The sequence below is a fragment of the Scyliorhinus canicula genome, chromosome 24 (genome assembly GCF_902713615.1).
Source record: "Scyliorhinus canicula chromosome 24, sScyCan1.1, whole genome shotgun sequence".
Taxonomy (NCBI): domain Eukaryota; kingdom Metazoa; phylum Chordata; class Chondrichthyes; order Carcharhiniformes; family Scyliorhinidae; genus Scyliorhinus; species Scyliorhinus canicula.
In genome coordinates, this window is record NC_052169.1 from 26,849,365 (window position 1) to 26,868,505 (window position 19,141).

The 19,141-nt window shown below is 47.0% G+C and overlaps 1 protein-coding gene and 1 non-coding gene across 2 annotated transcripts in view; both read left to right on the forward strand.

Annotated features, from left to right (window-relative positions):
* Positions 1-19,141, forward strand: part of cct6a (chaperonin containing TCP1, subunit 6A (zeta 1)) — a 117,243-nt gene that overhangs the window by 17,267 nt on the left and 80,835 nt on the right. Inside the window, exons 3-5 of the mRNA XM_038784071.1 lie at positions 3,396-3,569; positions 11,039-11,142; positions 17,140-17,250. Coding sequence (XP_038639999.1) covers positions 3,396-3,569; positions 11,039-11,142; positions 17,140-17,250 — 389 coding nt within the window. The remainder of the gene's footprint in view (positions 1-3,395; positions 3,570-11,038; positions 11,143-17,139; positions 17,251-19,141) is intronic.
* Positions 6,214-6,338, forward strand: LOC119956963. The gene has a single exon (XR_005458723.1). It is a non-coding gene; the product is annotated as a small nucleolar RNA SNORA15 (small nucleolar RNA).

Below are 19,141 nucleotides of genomic sequence, written 5' to 3' on the forward strand. Positions count from 1 at the left end.
TTGCTTCTATTAATCGATGCCCAGTCTAAATGGTTAGAGGTGCATAAGATGGTAGGCACAACGTCCTTCGCAACAATCAAGAAGATGCGTTTATCTTTCAGTACGCATTTGCCTCCCCAAGGTGCTGGTCACGACAACGGCACTCCGTTCACAAGTGAGGAGTTTGCGAGGTTCATGAAGATGATCGGCATACGCCAAATCTGCACGGCTCCATACCACCCGGCTTCCAATGCGTTGGCAGAGCACGCAGTGTAGACATTCAAACGAGGCCTAAAGAAGCAATCTTCCGGGTCTATGGATACGAGACTGGCTCGTTTTTTGTTTTCATTGTGGACCACACCACATGCGGTGACGGGGGTTAGCTCCCGCGGAACTCCTAATGGGCCGGAGACGTCACACTCGCCTTAGCATGGTTTTCTCGGACATTGGTGAAAAAGGTCGGCGCACTCAAGAATGGCAGGGACATGGTTTGTCTCGGCATCGGCAAATTCGGCAGTTTGCGCCCGGTGACCCAGTGTTCGTTCGGAATTTTGCTGGTGGTGCCCAGTGGCTCCCTGCCGTTACCTTTCGCCGAACGGGCCCTATATCTGACCAGGTGCAAGCCCAGGGTCGTCTCCAGCACAAGCATGTAGACCATGTTCGGTCCAGAAGACCTTCTCTCCCAAAGATTCCCCACCCCCGATCTAATTTCTCCGGCCACAGAGACCAGACACTGGAAAGTATTCCTCACAATCTTCCTCTGGTGCTGCACTCTAAGCCTGTGCAGGTCGTTGCAGAATTGCGTGGAGATAGAGACGCCAAAATGACACAGGCAGCGGACTCCGACTCCGAGATGGAGATTCAGGACGCCTGAGGGGGATTAATGGTAATTAATCCTATCCCCCAGGACCTTTTCCATTAACGTACTGACCACCGAAGTATGACAAACCGGCCTAAAATTACCAGGGTCGTTCCTATTCCCTTTCTTGAACAGAGGAACAACATTCGCCACTCTCCAGTCATTCAAATTAGGAGCAGGATGATGTCACTCGGCCCCTCGAGCCTGCTTCCCCAGTCAATAAGATCATGGCTGTTCTGATTGTAACCTCAATTCAACATTGTTACCCATTACTGATCTGCCTATCCCTGATAGATCTGCCTCTGCCTTAAAAAGACTCTGCTTCCACTGCCTTTTGAGGAAGAGTTCCAGAGACACACTACCTTCTTGAGAGACAAAATTATCCTCACCTGTCTTTAATGCGTGACCCCATATTTTTGAACACTGACTCCTAGTTCGAGGTCTCCGACCAGATGAAACCTCCTCTCGCCATCCCCCCCCTGTCAGGACCTCAGGCCTGCACCTTGTGGCCCCTGTTTCTAGACTCACCAGCTAGGAGATACATCCATCTATCCTGTCACACCCTGTGAGAATATGTAAGATTTGTGTACTCATCCCTTTCTGACGGGGTCTGTTTTTCAATTCGATGGGCGGCTCGGTGACACATCGCCAGGGACCCGGTTCAGTTCCAGTCATGGGTCACTGTCTTTGTGGAGTACGCACTTCCTCCCTGTTTTCCGGTTTCCTACCACAGTCTAAAGATGTGGATGTGCATGTTAAGTGGACTGACCACACTAAATTACTCTGTCCAGGGGTTAGATGGGGTTACGGGGTTAGGACAGCGGGTTGGGTGACAGGGGATTAGGCCACGGTAGGTTGGTGCAGACTTGAGTGAAAGGCTACCTTCTGTGCTATCGCGATTCTGTGATTTCCTGTAATAACACCTTCTTTTGCCTTGATTTACCACTTCCTTGAGGAAGTGCGTACTCCACAAAGACAGTGACCCATGACTGGAACTGAACCGTGTCCCTGGCGATGTGTCACCGAGCCGCCCATCGAATTGAAAAACAGACCCTGTCAGAAAGGGATGAGTACACAAATCTTACATCTTACGTCTTCCCAAATTTGATCCGTTGCCCCTCCCACTATGGAGTTTAAAACTCGTGACTTAAATAGTTGGGTTACATTTGCTACTTTCCAGTCTGCAGGAACCTATTTAGAATCTGTAGAATTTTGAAAAATAACCACAATTTTAGCCACCTCCTTTAACACTGCAACATCGTTCTTCAGGCCCAGGGAATTTACTTTTTTCCAATTAAGGGGCAATTTAGCATGGCCAATCCACCTATTCTGCACATCTTCGGTCCAGGGAATTTATGAACTTTCAATGCAATTAATGTTTTGTGTACACTCTTTATTAATTTATTTCAATTCCTCATTTTTGCAAGTTCTGGGAGCTTTTCCTTATCTTCCTCAGTGAAGGCCAACCACTGCAATTCTTTTTTTTCCAAATTAAGGGGCAATTTAGCACAACATATGCACATCCTTTTGGGTTGTGGGGAGAAACTCGTGCAGACACTGGGAGAATGTGCAAACTCCACACCGACAGTGACCCAGGGCCGGGACGAACCCGGGTCCTCTACGCCAGTGCATCTCAAACTATCTGATGTGGCGGACCGGCAGTTTTTTTTTCAATGTGCCAGGGACCGGCAGTCTCGCGTGGCGTTGAATATCACTACTGTCTCTTTTCTGGAAACGCTCCACGTACCGGCAGACGATGGCTCGCGTACCGGTGCCGGTACGCGTACCACACTTTGAGTAGCACTGCTCTACGCCATGAGGCAGCAATGTTAACAATTGCTCCACCGTGCTGCCTCAAACTGATGCAATCTTTAACTTCATTTGTTAGCCCCGGTTAATTCGCCTTTCCTGTTGGGTTTATGTGAGGTGTATTTGTTGGAAGCCAGGAAGTACTACTTTAAATGGCAACCTTTGCCTGCCTACCATTTCTTTACTGTATTTTCCCAGTCCACCATCACAGAATAGATCATAGAATTTACAGTGCAGAAGGAGGCCATTCAGCCCATCGAGTCTGCACCAGCTCTTGGAAAGAGCACCCTACCCAAGGTCAACACCCCCACCCAACACTAAGGGCAATTTTGGACACTCAGGGCAATTTATCATGGCCAATCCACCTAACCTGTACATCTTTGGACTGTGGGAGGAAACCGGAGTACCCGGAGGAAACCCACCCACACACTGGGAGGATGTGCAGACTCCTCACAGACAGTGACCCAAGCCGGAATCGAACCTGGGACCCTGGAGCTGTGAAGCCATTGTGCTATCCACAATGCTACCGTGCTGCCCATCGATTAGTTGCTCGTCATACCTCGTGTCATTGTTTATATTTTCAGACCTTAGTTTCATAATGAACTCTTAAGTTACAGGAGGCTTGAGATGGGGAGGGAGGGACTAGTCCTTAACGATCAAGAGTTTTCAAATTGCACCAGGATGTAATTTGCTCAGCAAAATACTCTGCGAATTTAATTTTTAGGTGTGATGTGCTTTTTCTCTTCAGGGTTTGCATCCCAGGATTGTGACTGAAGGGTTTGAAGCAGCTAAAGTAAAGGCCCTTGAGATTTTGGAGCAGGTGAAAATAACCAAAGAGATGGACAGAGACACTCTTCTGAATGTTGCGAGTACATCATTGCGCACAAAGGTGCACAGAGAATTGGCAGATGTCTTAACAGAGGTATTTATGCATTTCATAGATTCATAGGGAAATACAGCACAGAACAGGCCTTTCGGCCCACGATGTGCCAAACTTTTGACCTAGGTTAATCATACATTATCATAGAATTTTGGACACAAGGGCAATTTACCTTGGCCAATCCACCCAACCTGCACATCTTTGGGCTGTGGGAGGAAACGGGAGCACCCAGAGGAAACCCACGCACAGACGGGGAGGATGTGCAGACTCCACACAGACAATGACCCAAGCCAAAATCGAACCTGGGACCCTGGAGCTGTGAAGCAATTGTGCTATCCACAATGCTACCGTGCTGCCCTTAAGAACAAATTAATCTACACTCCATTATTCTACCATAATCCACGTACCTATCCAATAGCCGCTTGAAGGTCCCTAATGACTCAACTACTCCCACAGGCAGTGCATTCCATGCCCCCACTACTCTCTGGGTAAAGAACCTACCTCTGACATCCCCCCATTATCTTCCACCATTCGCCTTCAATTTATGGTCGGCGCAACATCGAGGGCCGAAGGGCCCGTACTGCGCTGTGATGTTTTATGTCCCCTTGTAATGGTTTGTTCCACCCGGGGAAAAAGTCTCTGACTGTCTACTCTTATCTATTCCCCTGATCATCCTATAAACCTCTATCAGGTCGCCCCCTCATCCTTCTCTGTTCTAATGAGCAAAAGCCTAGCCCCCCCAACCTTTCCTCGTAAGACCTACTCTCCATTCCAGGCAACATCCTGGTAAATGTCCATTGCACATTTTCCAAAGCTTCCACATCCTTCGTAAAATGAGGCGACCAGAACTGCACACAGTACTCCAAATGTGGCCTGACCAAGGTTTTGTACAACTGCATCATCACCTCACGGCTCTTAAATTCAATCCTTCTGCTAATGAACGCGAGCACATCATAGGCCTTCTTCACAGCTCTATCCACTTGAGTGGCAACTTTGAAAGATCTATGAACATAGACCCCAAGATCTCTCTGCTCCTCCACATTGCCAAGAACCCTACCGTTAACCCTGTATTTCGCATTCATATTTGTCCTTCCAAAATGGACAACCTCACACTTTTCAGTGTTAAACTCCATCTGCCATTTCTCAGCCCAGCTCTGCATCCTACCTATGTCTCTTTTCAGCCGACAACAGCCCTCCTCACTATCCACAGCTCCACCAATCTTTGTATCATCTGCAAATTTACTGACCCACCCTTCAACTCCCTCATCCAAGTCATTAATGAAAATCACAAACAGCAGAGGACCCAGAACTGATCCCTGTGGTACGCCACTGGTAACTGGGCTCCAGGCTGAATATTTGCCATCCACCACCACTTCTTTCAGTTAGCCAGTTTGTTATCCAACTGGCCAAATTTCCCATTATCCCATGCCTCCTTACTTTCTGCATAAGCCTACCATGGGGAACCTTATCAAATGCTTTACTAAAATCCATGTACACTAACTACATCCACTGCTTTACCTTCATCCACATGCTTGGTCACCTCCTCAAAGAAGTCAATAAGACTTGTAAGGCAAGATTTACCCCTCACAAATCCGTGCTGACTATCCCTAATCAAGCAGTGTCTTTCCAGATGCTCAGAAATCCTATCCCTCAGTACCCTTTCCATTACTTTGCCTACCACCGAAGTAAGACTAACTGGCCTGTGATTCCCAGGGTTATCCCTATTCCCTTTTTCGAACAGGGGCACGACATTCGCCACTCTCCAATCCCCTGGTACCACCCCTGGTGACAGTGAGCACGAAAAGATCATTGTAAATGGCTCTGGAATTTCATTTCTTGCTTCCCATAGAATCCTTGGGTCTATCCCGTCAGGCCTGGGGGACTTGTCTATCCTCAAGTTTTTCAAAACGCCCGACACATCTTCCTTCCTAACAAGTATCTCCTCGAGCTTACCAGTCTGTTTCACACTGTCCTCTCCAATAATATGGCCCCTCTCGTTTGTAAACACTGAAGAAAAGTACTCGTTCAAGACCTCTGCTATCTCTTCAGACTCGATGCACAATCTCCCGCTACTGTCCTTGATCGGACCTACCCTCGCTCTAGTCATTCTCGTATTTCCCACATGTGTAAAAGGCCTTGGTGTTCCTTGATCCTATCCGCCAAAGATTTTTCATGCCCTCTCTTAGCTCTCCTAATCCTTTTCTTCAGTTCCTTCCTGGCTATCTTGTATCCTTTCAGTGCCCTGTCTGAACCTTGTTTCCTCAGCCGTACATACTTCTTCCTCTTAACAAGACATTCAACCTCTCTTGTCAACCATGGTTCCCTCACTTGACCATCTCTTCCCTGCCTGACAGGGACATGCATATAAAGACACACAGTACCTGTTCCTTGAACAAGATCCACATTTCACTAGTGTCCTTCCCTGGCAGCCTATTTTCCCAACTTATGCACTTCAATTCCTGTCTGACAGCTTTGTATTTACCCTTCCCCCAATTGTAAACCTTACCCGGTTGCACGCACCTATCCCTCTCCATTACAATTTGAAATTTGTTCCTCTTGGTTTTTAGTGCAGCGTCTCTTTTTGCATATCTTACTATTTTGGAGGTTGCTATTGCCATATCAAAGCTAAGTCCTTCATATCCTTCCTTTCCTCGGTGCATATTGGCAAGTCAGCAAGTGTTACTGTGCATGACTGAATTCTGCATTGGCTCTTCTGTAGCTAAGGCAGCCAGACATCATGCTAGAACATCTTCACTTGATGAAATTGGTGCTCTGTCCTGTCGCAGCAACATTCAAAAAGTGAATACAAGTTTTTATACATATGGGCATTGCAAATCTGTAACAAATTCAACTATTTTCTCCAAATACAAATTGCAGTGGTCACCCTCATGTGACAACTGACTACGTTTGTCAAGTAGGCTTAGGGGTGATCTCCGAGAGGTCTATAAAATAATGACAGGCATAGATGAGGGAAATAGTCAACATCTTTTCCCAAAGGTAGAGGGGTCCAGAACTAGAGGACATTGGTTTAAGGTGAGAGGGAAGAGATACAAAAGGGTCCAGAGGGGCAATTTTTCAGACAGGTTGGGGAGTGTCTGGAACGAGGTGCTAGAGGCAGTAGTGGAGGTGGGTACAATTTTGTGTTTCAAAAAGCATTTAGACAGTAATATGGGAAAGCAGGGTACAGAGGGGTATGGGCCAAATGCGGGCAATTGGGACAAGCTCAGTGGTTAAAAACTGGGCGGCATGGACAAGCTGGGCCGAAGGGCCTGTTTTCATGCTGGAAACCTCTCTGACCCGATGACAGATGAATTATATCCCTCTTGGAGCTTGCACAGCACCACCGCAGGTGGAAAGAACAATATGACATCTTCAACATGCTTCTGTAATGAATATGGATCTTGGAATTATTCTGGATTTATATTAAAATGTGACATACGCCAGGGACCGAGGTTGAATTCTGGCCTCTGATAACCGTCTATGTAGAACATAGAACTGTACAGCACAGTACAGGCCCTTCGGCCCACGATGTTGTGCCGAACTAGTCTGAAACTAAGATCAAATCAACCTACTCCCAATCATTCTAGTGCACTTCATATGCCTATGCAATAACCACTTGAAAGTTCCTGAAGTGTCCGACTCCACTACCATAGCTAGGCGTGTGTTCCACGCCCCAACCACTTGAGTAAAGAACATGCCTCTGACATCCCTCCAATATCTTCCACCATGAACATTATAGTTATGCCCCCTTGTTACAGCTATATCTACCTGAGGAAAAAGTCGCTGAACGTCCACTCTATCTAACCTTCGCATCATCTTATACACCTCAATTAAGTCCCATCCTCCTTAGCTCCAATGAGAAAAGCCCTAGCTCCCTCAACCTTTCCTCATAAGACCTCCCCTCCAATCCTGGCAAATCCCCTTTGCAACCTTTCCAATGCTTCCACATCCTTCCTATAATGAGGTGAGCAGAATTGCACACAATACTCCAAATGTGGTCTCACCAGGGACCTGTACAGTTGCATCATAACCCCACAGCTCTTAAACTCAAGCCCCCTGTTAATAAACGCTAACATATTATAGGCCTTCACGGATCTATCCACTTGAGTGGCAACCTTCAGAGATTTGTGGACATGAACCCCAAGATTGCTCATCCACATTCCTCAAACCCTGCCGTTGACCCTCTAATCCGCATTTAGATTTGTCCTACCAAAATGAATCACCTCGCACTTATCAGGGTTAAACTCCATCTGCCACTTTTCAGCCCAGCTCTGCATCCTATCAATGTCTTTGCAGCCTACAACAGCCCTTCACATTATCCACGACTCCACCAATCTTGGTGTCATCAGCAAATTTACGAACAAAACCTTCAACTCTATCTTCCAAGTCATTGATAAAAATCACAAATAGCAGAGGACCCAGCACTGATCCCTGTGGTGCACCACTGGTGACTGTACTCCAGGATAAAAATTTACCATCTCCCACCACCCTCGGTCTTCTATGTGATAGGCAGTTACTGATCCAATCGGCCAAATTTCCCTCTATGCCATGCCTCCTTACTTTCTGCATGAGCCGGCCATGGGGCACCTCATCAAACGCCTTAACTAAAATCCATGTATACAACATCAACTGCTCTACCTTCATCTATGTACTTGGTTACCTCCTCAAAGTATACAATCAAACTTGTGAGGGAAGACTTACCCCTCACAAATCCTTGCTGACTATCCTGGAATAAGCAGTATCTTTCCAAATGATCATAAATCCTATCCCTCAGGACCCTTTCCAATAATTTACCGATGACCGAAGTGAGACTAATCGGCCTATAATTCCCAGGGTTATACCTATTCCCTTTCTTGAACAAGGGGACAACATTCGCCTCTCTCCAGTCTTGCACTATTCCTGTAGACAGTGAGGACATGAAGATCAAACCAAAAGGCTCTGTAATCTCATCCCTCGCCTCCCAAAGAATCCTAGGATATACTCCCCCTGTGTGCGTGGGTTTCCTCCTGGTGCTCCGGTTTCCTCCCACAGTCCAAAGATGTGCAGGTTAGGTGGATTGGCCATGCTAAATTGCCCGTAGTTGTCCTAATAAAAGTAAGGTTAAGTGGGGGGTTGTTGGGTTACGGGTATAGGGTGGATACGTGGGTTTGAGTAGGGTGATCATGGCTCGGCGCAACATTGAGGGCCGAAGGGCCTGTTCTGTGCTCTACTGTTCTATGTTCTATCCCATCAGGCCCAGGGGACTGATCAGTCCTCGGGCTTCTCAATTTCTAACACATCTTCCTTCCAAATATCTACCTCATCCAGCCTACCAGCCTGTATCGCACTATCCTCCTCAACATGGCCCCTCTCCTTTGTGAACACTGAAGAAAAGTATTCATTAGGGCCCCTCCTATTTCTTCTGACTCCATGCACACGTTCCCACGACTGTCCTTGACCGGCCCTAAATATCACCTTGGACATTCTTTTATTCCTCACAAGTGTAAAAAGCCCTGGGGTTTTCCTTGATCCTAAGCGCCAAGGACTTCTCATGCCCCCTCCTAACTCTCCTAAGCCCTTTCTTGAGCTCCTTCTTAGCTATCTGGTATCCCTCAAGTGCCCTAACTGAACATTGTTTTCTTATGAAATGAATGAAAATCGCTTATTGTCACAAGTAGGCTTCAAATGAAGTTACTGTGAAAATCCCCCAGTCGCTACTTTCCGGCACCTGTTTGGGAGGCTGGTACGGGAATTGAACAGTGCTGCTGGCCTGCCTTGGTCTGCTTTTAAAAGCTGGTGATTTAGCCCTGTGCTAAACCAGCCACATCCTTACATAAGCCCCCTTCTTCCTCTTGACAAGACATTCAACCTCTTTTGTAAACCATGGTTCCCTCACTCGACCATTTCCTCCCGCCTGGCAGGGACATGCGTATCAACGACACGCAGTATTTGCTCTTTGAACAAGCTCCACATCTCAATTGTGCCTATCCCTGACAGTTCATGTTTCCATCTTATGCTCCCCAATTCTTGTCTAATTGCATCGTAATTACCCTTTCCCCAGTTATAAACCTTGCGCTGCTGCATGTTCCTATCCCCCTCCATTGCAATAGTGAAAGCCACCGAATTGTGGTCACTATTTCCAAAGTGCTCGCCCACAACCAAATCTAGCATTTGGCTCGGTTCATTACCCTTGTCGTTCTGTCCACATATTGTGTGAGGAAACCTTCCTGCACACACTGGATAAAAACAGCCCCATCCAAACTTCGAATTATAGTGGTTCCAATCAATATTTGGAAAGTTAAAGTCACCCATGACAACTACCCTGTGACTATCGCACCTGTCCAAAATCTGCATTGCAATAATTTCCTCCACATCTGTTACTCTTTGGGGGCCTATAGAAAGCTCCTAACAAAGTGACCGCTCCTTTCCTATTTCTAACTTCAGCCCATACTGCCTCGGTAGACAGATACTCCTCAAACTGTCTTTCTGCCGCCATTATACTATCGTTGTTAACAATGCTACTCCTCCACCTCTTTTACCACCTTCCCAAATTTACTGAAACATCTTAACCCCGGAACCTCCAACAGCCATTCCTGCCCCCGTCTATCCACGTCTCTGTAATGGCCACAACATCGAAGTCCCAGGTTCCAATCCATGCTTCAAGCTCACCAATCTTATTCCTGATGCTCCTCGCATTGAAGTAGACACATGTCAAACCACCTTCATGCCTGCAGGTCCACTCTTATGACCTTGGTACCTTCCTCAGTACTGCACTACCCTCAACTTCGTGAACTATAGGGCAGCACGGTAGCATGGTGGTTAGCATAAATGCTTCACAGCTCCAGGGTCCCAGGTTCGATTACCGGCTGGGTCACTGTCTGTGTGGAGTCTGCACGTCCTCCCTGTGTGTGCGTGGGTTTCCTCCGGGTGCTCCGGTTTCCTTCCACAGTCCAAAGATGTGCGGGTTAGGTGGATTGGCCATGCTAAATTGCCCGTAGTGTCCTAAAGAGTAAGGTTAAGGGGGGGGGGGGTTGTTGGGTTACGGGTATAGGGTGGATACGTGGGTTTGAGTAGGGTGATCATTGCTCGGCACAACATCGAGGGCCGAAGGGCCTGTTCTGTGCTGTACTGTTCTATGTTCTAACTCCAACAACGCTATCTCCTGGAGTACAAATCAGTAGAGTTTGTACTTTCTCCCTGTTTCTGCATGGCTTTCCTCCCACAGTCTAAACATGTGCAGGTTAGGTGGATTGGCCGTGTTAAATTGCCCCTTAGTGTTCAAAGGTTTGAATGGGGATAGGGAGGGGTGTGGGCCTGGGTCGGTACTCTTCCGGAGGGCCAGTGGAGACTCAATGGGCCAAATGGCCACCTGCACTGTGTGGACTCTATGACTCTATTTAAAAAGCTGGAACTGTTTCTATCATGTTACATTTTATGTAAAGGTTTTCTGCTGGAAACTATTGTGGTGAGAGAACAACGCAACTTGTCATGGGAAATGAGCATCTAACCATACTAGGTTTGATTGCTTGCAGGCTGTAGTCGATGCTGTGCTGGCAGTGAAGAATCCAAATGAACCCATTGATCTCTTCATGGTTGAGATTATGGAGATGAAGCACAAAACCGAGAGTGACACAAAGTAAGCACCAGCTAATGGAACTGTGAGTGGCAGAATCGTCTATCATAACCCACCAGTCGATAGTTAGGGACAAAAAAAAAAGGAGTACCCAGTTATTTATTTATTTTCCCAATTAAGGGGAAATTTAGCGTGGCAAATCCACCTAAACTGCACATCTTTGGGTTGTGGGGGTGAAACCCACGCAGACATGGGGAGAATGTGCAAACTGCACACGGACAGTGACCCAGGGCCGGGATTCGCACCCGGCTCCTCGGCGCCCTAGTCCCAGTGTTAACCACTGCGCCTCATGCTGCCCAGCTTCGATGATCAACTTGCTCAAATCCGCAGCAAATTTAAACAGCAAAGTTTAGCTCAATTGAACATGGAATAGGTTTGTTTCTCGCTGGTCATTTTGAGTAAATGCTTTCCTGGTGCTCTTCTGCTAGTGGGGTGTTTGGAGTGAATTTTAAGGTTTGTAAACAGCAGCATCGCTTTGAAGTCCCGCAGGTTGGATTGTTTCATTTTATTGGCCCCATTTGGCTAACAGGGTTAAGGAAAATCCCAAAGCCTTTTATTCGTATGTAAGGAGCAAGAGGGTAACAAGAGAAAGGATTGGCCCACTCAAAGACAAAAGAGGGAATTTACGCGTGGCGTCAGAGGAGATGAGTGAGATTCTTAATGAGTACTTTGTATTGGTATTCACCAAGGAGAGGGACGTGACGGATGTTGAGGCTCGGGATGGATGTTTAAATACTCTAGGTCAAGTTGTCATACGGAAGGGGGAAATTTTGGGTATTCTAAAAGGCATTAAGGTGGACAAGTCCCCAGGTCCGGATGGGATCGATCCCAGGTTACTGAGGGAGGCGAGGGACGAAATAGCTGGGGCCTTAACAGATATCTTTGCAGCATCCTTGAGCACGGGTGAGGTCCTGGAGGACTGGAGAATTGCTATTGTTGTCCCTTTGTTTAAGAAGGGTCGCAGGGATAATCCAGGGAATTATAGACCTGTGGTTGGCAAACTGTTGGAGAAGATACTGAGGGATAGGATCTATTCACATCTGGAAGAAAATAGACTTATCAGTGATAGGCAGCATGGTTTTGTGCAGGGAAGGTCATGTCTTACCAACCTAATAGAATTCTTTGAGGAAGTGACAAAGTTAATTGATGAGGGAAGGGCTGTAGATGTCATATACATGGACTTCAGTAAGGTGTTTGATAAGGTTTCCCATGGCAGGTTGATGGCAAAAGTGAAGTCGCATGGGGTTCAGGATGTACTAGCTAGATGGATAAAGAACTGGCTGGGCAACAGGAGACAGAGAGTAGTGGTGGAAGGGAGTGTCTCAAAATGGAGAAAGGTGACTAGTGGTGTTCCACAGGGATCTGTGCTCGGACCACTGTTGTTTGTGATATACATAAATGATCTGGACGATGGTAGAGGTGGTCTGATTAGCAAGTTTGCAGATGATGCTAAGATTGATGGAGTTGCAGATAGCGAGGAGGACTGTCAGAGAATACAGCAAAATATAGGTAGATAGGAGAGTTGGGCAGAGAAATGGCAGATGGAGTTCAATCCAGGCAAATGCGAGGTGATGCATTTTGGAAGATCAAATTCAAGAGTGGACTATACGGTCAACGAAAGAGTCCTGGTGAAAATTGATGTAGAGAGAGATCTGGGAGTTCAGGTCCATTGTAGGGGCAGCACGGTAGCATTGTGGATAGCACAATCGCTTAACAGCTCCAGGGTCCCAGGTTCGATTCCGGCTTGGGTCACTGTCTGTGCGGAGTCTGCACATCCACCCCGTGTGCGTGGGTTTCCTCCGGGTGCTCCGGTTTCCTCCCACAGTCCAAAGATGTGCAGGTTAGGTGGATTGGCCATGAAAAATTGCCCTTAGTGTCCAAAATTGCCCTTAGTGTTGGGTGGGGTTACTGGGTTATGGGGATAGGGTGGAGGTGTTAACCCTGAGTCGGGTGCTCTTTCCAGGAGCTGGTGCAGACTCGATGGGCCGAATGGCGGCCTCCTGCACTGTAAATTGTATGTATGTATGTACCCTGAAGGTGGCAACACAGGTCGATAGAGTGGTCAAGAAGGCAGACAGCATGCTTGCCTTTATCGGATTGGGTATTGAGTACAAGAGTCGGCAGGTCATGTTACAGTTATATATGACTTTGGTTCGGCCACGTTTGGAAAACTGCATGCAGTTCTGGTCGCCACATTACCAGAAGGATGTGGATGCTTTAGAGAGGGTGCAGAGGAGATTCGCCAGGATGTTGCCTGGTATGGAGGGTGCTAGCTATGAAGAAAGGTTGAGTAGATTAGGATTGTTTTCGTTGGAAAGACGGAGGTTGAGAGAGGACCTGATGGAGGTCTACAAAATTGAGGTATGGACAGGGTGGATAGCAACAAGCTTTTTCCAAGCGTGGGGGTGTCAATTACAAGGGGTAACGATTTCAAGGTGAGGGGGAAAGTTTAAGGGAGATGTGCGTGGAAAGTTTTTTTACGCAGAGGGTGGTGGGTACCTGGAACGCTTTATCAGCGGAGGTGGTACAGGCGGCACGATAGCATCATTTAAGATGCATCTAGACAGATATATGATATAGGGGAGGGAACAGAGGGAAGCAGATCCTTGGAAAATAGGCGACAGCTTTAGATAAAGGATCTGGATCGGCGCAGGCTGGGAGCGCCGAAGGGCCTGTTCCTGTGCTGTAATTTTCTTTGTTCTTTGTTCATTATTGAAAGATAGTTTCTGATTTTTCACTGTTAATCACAGAATAATAATCACAGTAGAGGCCCATTTTGCATATGTTGCTGAAAAATAAGGATACTGCGCAGTCAATAAGCAGAACATTTGGCCCCTTGAGCTTATTCCTCTTCCAATAAGATCATAAAAACATAAGAACTAGGAGCAGGAGTAGGCCATCTGGCCCCTCGAGCCTGCTCCGCCATTCAATGAGATCACGGCTGATCTTTTTTGGACTCTGCTCCACTTTCCGGCCCGAACGCCATAACCCTTAATCCCTTTATTCTTCAAAAAAAATCTATCTTTATCTTGCAAACATTTAATGAAGGAGCCTCAACTGCTTCACTGGGCAGGGAATTCCATAGATTCACTACCCTTTGGATGAAGAAGTTCCTCCTAAGCTCAGTCCTAAATCCATTTCCTCTTATTTTGAGGCTGTGCCCCCTAGTTTTGCTTTCATCTGCCAGTGGAAACGACCTCCCTGCATCTATCCTTTCAATTCCCTTCATGATTTTATATGTCTCTAAAAGATTTCCCCCCCCCCCCCAGCTTTTGACAGTGACCAGTTCTTTAAAATACATGACAAATGGCTGCCATGTTATGTAAAAGCTCCCAATCGAACCTCTGAGCGGGTATTTAACTTTTTCAAGGTACAGAAAGTCTGTGAAATCCCCCTGCCTTGCTTAGGTCATGAAGCTGACTTCCACTCCAACTGAACCCATGGTTGATCTGCCTGTGGCCTCGATTCTGCTTTTACGCTGCTTCCCACCTGCCAGTAACCCTCGATTCCCTTGTCGCTCAAAAGTCTGTCTAACTCAGAATCACAGAATAATAACTGCGGAAGAGGTCCTTCAGCCCATCAAGTCTGCGCCAATGCGTGAAAAACACCTCATCAGCTGACCGAACTCAGCCTTTAATATCTTCCACTGCTCTCTGGGAACCGAAGTCAAAAGACTTGATGACCATGGGCGACCCCTTAGCTGTGTCCTGCCATTGGAAATTTCTACCATCAGAGGAAACAGTCTTTCACCTACCTGGCCAAGCCCCTTCGTAATCTTGTCTTTCAAATAAACATTTGGCCGTACAGGCAGCCTTCCACTTTACGCCGTTTGAGTTGAGATGAACGACATTAGCAAAGTTTATAAGTCGACACTCTATTTTGCCTTTACATCATGGCACGTTAGCACAGTGGTTAGCACTTTTGCTTCACCACTCCAGGGTCCCAGGTTCAATTCCTGGCCTTGGGTGACTGACTGCATCAACATGGGCGACTGCTGGAACATAGAACAGCACAGAACGGACCCTTCAACCCTCGATGTTGTGCCGAGCTTTGTCCGAAACGAAGATCAAGCTCCCCCACTCCCTGTCATTCTGGTGTGCTCCATGTGCCTATCCAATACCTGCTTGAAAGTTCCTAAAGTGTCCGACTCCACTATCACAGCAGGCAGAACATTCCACACCCTAACCACTCTCTGAGTAAAGAACCTTCCTCGGCCATCCCTCCTATATCTCCCACCCCGAACCTTATAGTTATGCCCCCTTGTAACAGCTACATCCACCCGAGGATAGAGTTTCTGAATATCCACTCTATCTATCCCCCTCATCTTCTGAGAAACTTCTATTAAGTCGCCTCTCATCCTCATTCGTTCCAATGAGAAAAGCCCTAGCTCCCTCAACCCTTCCTCATAAGACCTCCCCTCCAATCCAGGCAGCATCCTGGCAAATCCCCTTTGCAACCTTTCCAATGCTTCCACATCCTTCCTATAATGAGGTGAGCAGAATTGCACACAATACTCCAAATGTGGTCTCACCAGGGACCTGGACCTGTACAGTTGCAGCATAACCCCACAGCTCTTAAACTCAAGCCCCCTGTTAATAAACGCTAACATATTATAGGCCTTCACGGATCTATCCACTTGAGTGGCAACCTTCAGAGATTTGTGGACATGAACCCCAAGATTGCTCATCCACATTCCTCAAACCCTGCCGTTGACCCTCTAATCCGCATTTAGATTTGTCCTACCAAAATGAATCACCTCGCACTTATCAGGGTTAAACTCCATCTGCTTTTTTTCGGCCCAGCTCTGCATCCTATCAGTGTCTCTTTGCAGCCTAATGCAGCCCTCCACCTCATCCACTACTCCACCAAGCTTGGTGTTATCTGAAAATTTACTGAGCCATCCTTCAGCCCTCTCCTCCAAGTCATTTATCAAAATCACAAATAGCAGAGGACCCAGCACTGATCCCTGTGGTACACCGCTGGTAACTGGTCTCCAGTCTGAAAATTTTCCATGTTCTGTCTTCTATGTGATAGCCAGTCACTTATCCAATTGGCCAAATTTCTCTCTATCCCACACCTCCTTACTTTAAAACATAGAACAGCACAGAACAGGCCCTTCGGCCCTCGATGTTGTGCCGAGCAATGATCACCCTACTTTAAACCCACGTAACCCGTATACCCGTAACCCAACAATCCCCCCATTAACCTTACACTACGGGCAATTTAGCATGGCCAATCCACCTAACCCGCACATCTTTGGACTGTGGGAGGAAACCGGAGCACCCGGAGGAAACCCACGCACACACTGGGAGGACGTGCAGACTCCACACAGACAGTGACCCAGCCGGGAATCGAACCTGGGACCCTGGAGCTGTGAAGCATTGATGCTAACCACTATGCTACCGTGAGGCCCTTTCTTCATGAGTCGACCATGGGGAACCTTCTCAAACGCCTTACTGAAATCCATGTATACAACATCAACTACTCTACCTTCATGAACACACTTTGTTACCTCCTCAAAGAATTCAATCAAATTTGTGAGGCAAATCAGATTCTTCACGAACCTGTGTTGACTATCCCGGATTAAGCTGCATCTTTCCAAATGGTCATTAATCCCATTTCTCAGGACCCTTTCCATTAACGTAGCGACCACTGAAGTAAGACTATCTGTTTCTAGAACACTTTGTTTCCCCGTTTTCGTTATGTTTTGTTCTGTGTTTTTCTTTGGACCGTTTATTGTATTTATATTTATTCCAGCAATGTTGTACAAGTTGATGCAAAACCAATAAAAACGTATTGCAAATAAATTTGACCGAGCGAGAGTTGGGAACATTTTACACCGCTGGGCGCCCCATGAGTGATTTCTGTCCTTGTGTGTCTGTCAGAAGGCTGCAGGTTTAAAAGTGCTATCGGCACTGGAAATTAAAATGAACAGGCTCCATTGATTGATGTATTGCCAAATGTTTTCCTTTCATGGTTATTTCTTTTTGAATTTTGTAGCCTGGTGAAAGGATTGGTGTTGGATCACGGTGCTCGTCATCCAGATATGAAGAAAAGAGTAGAAGATGCTTACATTCTTACATGCAATGTTTCTTTGGAGTATGAAAAGACGTAAGTGCAGTTCAAGGGAGCTTCTCTGGCTGGGCCATCATTCATTCACCCATGGGGGTGGTGAAGGGAGTGGGGGGGGGGGGGTGGGGGGGGGGGGGGCAGGATGTGGTAATCAGCCCATGTTTGACCTGAAGCCATGGGACTTTGTGGAGTCCCGAGTCGATGTTGAGGACTCCCAAGGGCATCACCCTCCCGACGATATATCACTGCCGCCACTCTGCTGGGTCTGTCCTGCTGGTGAGTCCGGGATGGTGATAGTAACGTTAGGGACTTTGTACGGTATGATTTTGTCAATGTAACTATATCAAGCTGTTGCTTGACTAGTCTGTGAGGCAGCCCCCTCCTATTTTGGGAAAACGCCCAGGTGTTAGTAAAGAGGCCGTTGCAAGGTCAACAGGGATGGGATTGGTGTTGTCATTTCCAGTACCTCGGCCGCTGCCAGGTTTTCCGTCCAGTTTTATTCCTTTCTGTAGGCTTGCTGCAATTTTATACAACTGAGTGGCTTGCGAGAGCATTTCAGAGACTGGGTCTGAGTCACATGTAGGCCAGGCTAGGTAAGGATGGCAGATTTCCTTCCCTAAAGGACATTAGTGAACCAGATAGATTTTTACGACAATCTACAATGGTTTCATGACCATCACAAGTCTTTTAATTCCAAATTTCATCTGCTATGTTGGGATTTGAACCCTGATTTGCAGAATGTTACCCGGGGCCTCAGGATTACTAGTCTCACCTCCTCTCTTTTTAAGCTGAATTTTAAGGCGGAGGAAACTCTTTTTCTAACAGCAAGTTAAAGGAGATTAAATCTCCTTGTATTGATTACTTTTACACTGATACATGAGTCATCTCAGCTCACCGTAGCTCTATTTAAGAAAGGAGCTTGGAAGTGCACTCAGTGAGCTTTGCCCACGAGCAGTGGGAGAAACCACATCTGGAGTGAGACACAGGCAGAGTGAGTGTGGGTATCGGGAATTTGGAACAGAGTGGGAATTCTGTGCAGAGTGGAAAGAGATGTTGCTTTTTCTCTTTGCTTTCTAACTTCAATCTTCAGAGAGTGGTTGTGCCCTGCTGCAGCAGTAGAGCCTCCAAGGGATACAGCTGATTGGTAATTAGTGGGTAAGGTCAGGTACGTATTTATGACTTTCATCCCATATAGTTTGAAAGGTCTTTATGTGGTTTATTTAGGGCTACAAGGTAACGAGGTCAAGGAAAGAAAGGCCCTAGAGAATTGGGTATAATCTGATATCCAGCATCTTCCAAAGGTTAAGTCATGGCATGAGAGCTCGAAGCCTTGGTTTTCTCCTCGTGCTCCCATGTGGGTAGCAAGGAACACTTCCAGTGCCGGGGCCCAACGTATGTGCAGGAAGGGTCTTCAGCTGCTGCTTTTGTAAGCCCAGGTTTCCGAGCTGGAGTTGTAACCGGGGACACTGGTGCATTTGTGAGGCAGGGAGTATCATGGATCGCATATATAGAGCTCAGACTCCAAAGGCAAGAAGGGAATGGATGGCCACCAGCCAGAGCAAAAGGCTAGGCAGGCATCGCAGGAACCTCGTGAGGCCATACCCCTGCAGATCAACCACTGTTGAGGGGAATTACCTCTCCAGGAAAAGCAGCAGCAACCAAACACGTTGCATCACGGTTGGTTCTGCTGCAGAGGGGAGGAGTAACAAATGAGGGAATGCAATAGTTCAAGGGGATTTGATTGTGAATGGAATAGATAGATGTTTCTGTGGCCGCAAAAGACACTCCCAAGATGGCTGTTGCTTCCCTAGTGTTAGCGTCAAGGGTGGCACGGTGGCACAGTGGTTAGCTCTGTTGCTTCACAGCTCCAGGGTCCCAGGTTTGATTGCCGGCTTGGGTCACTACACTTTTTCCCATTGGCTGTGTGTAT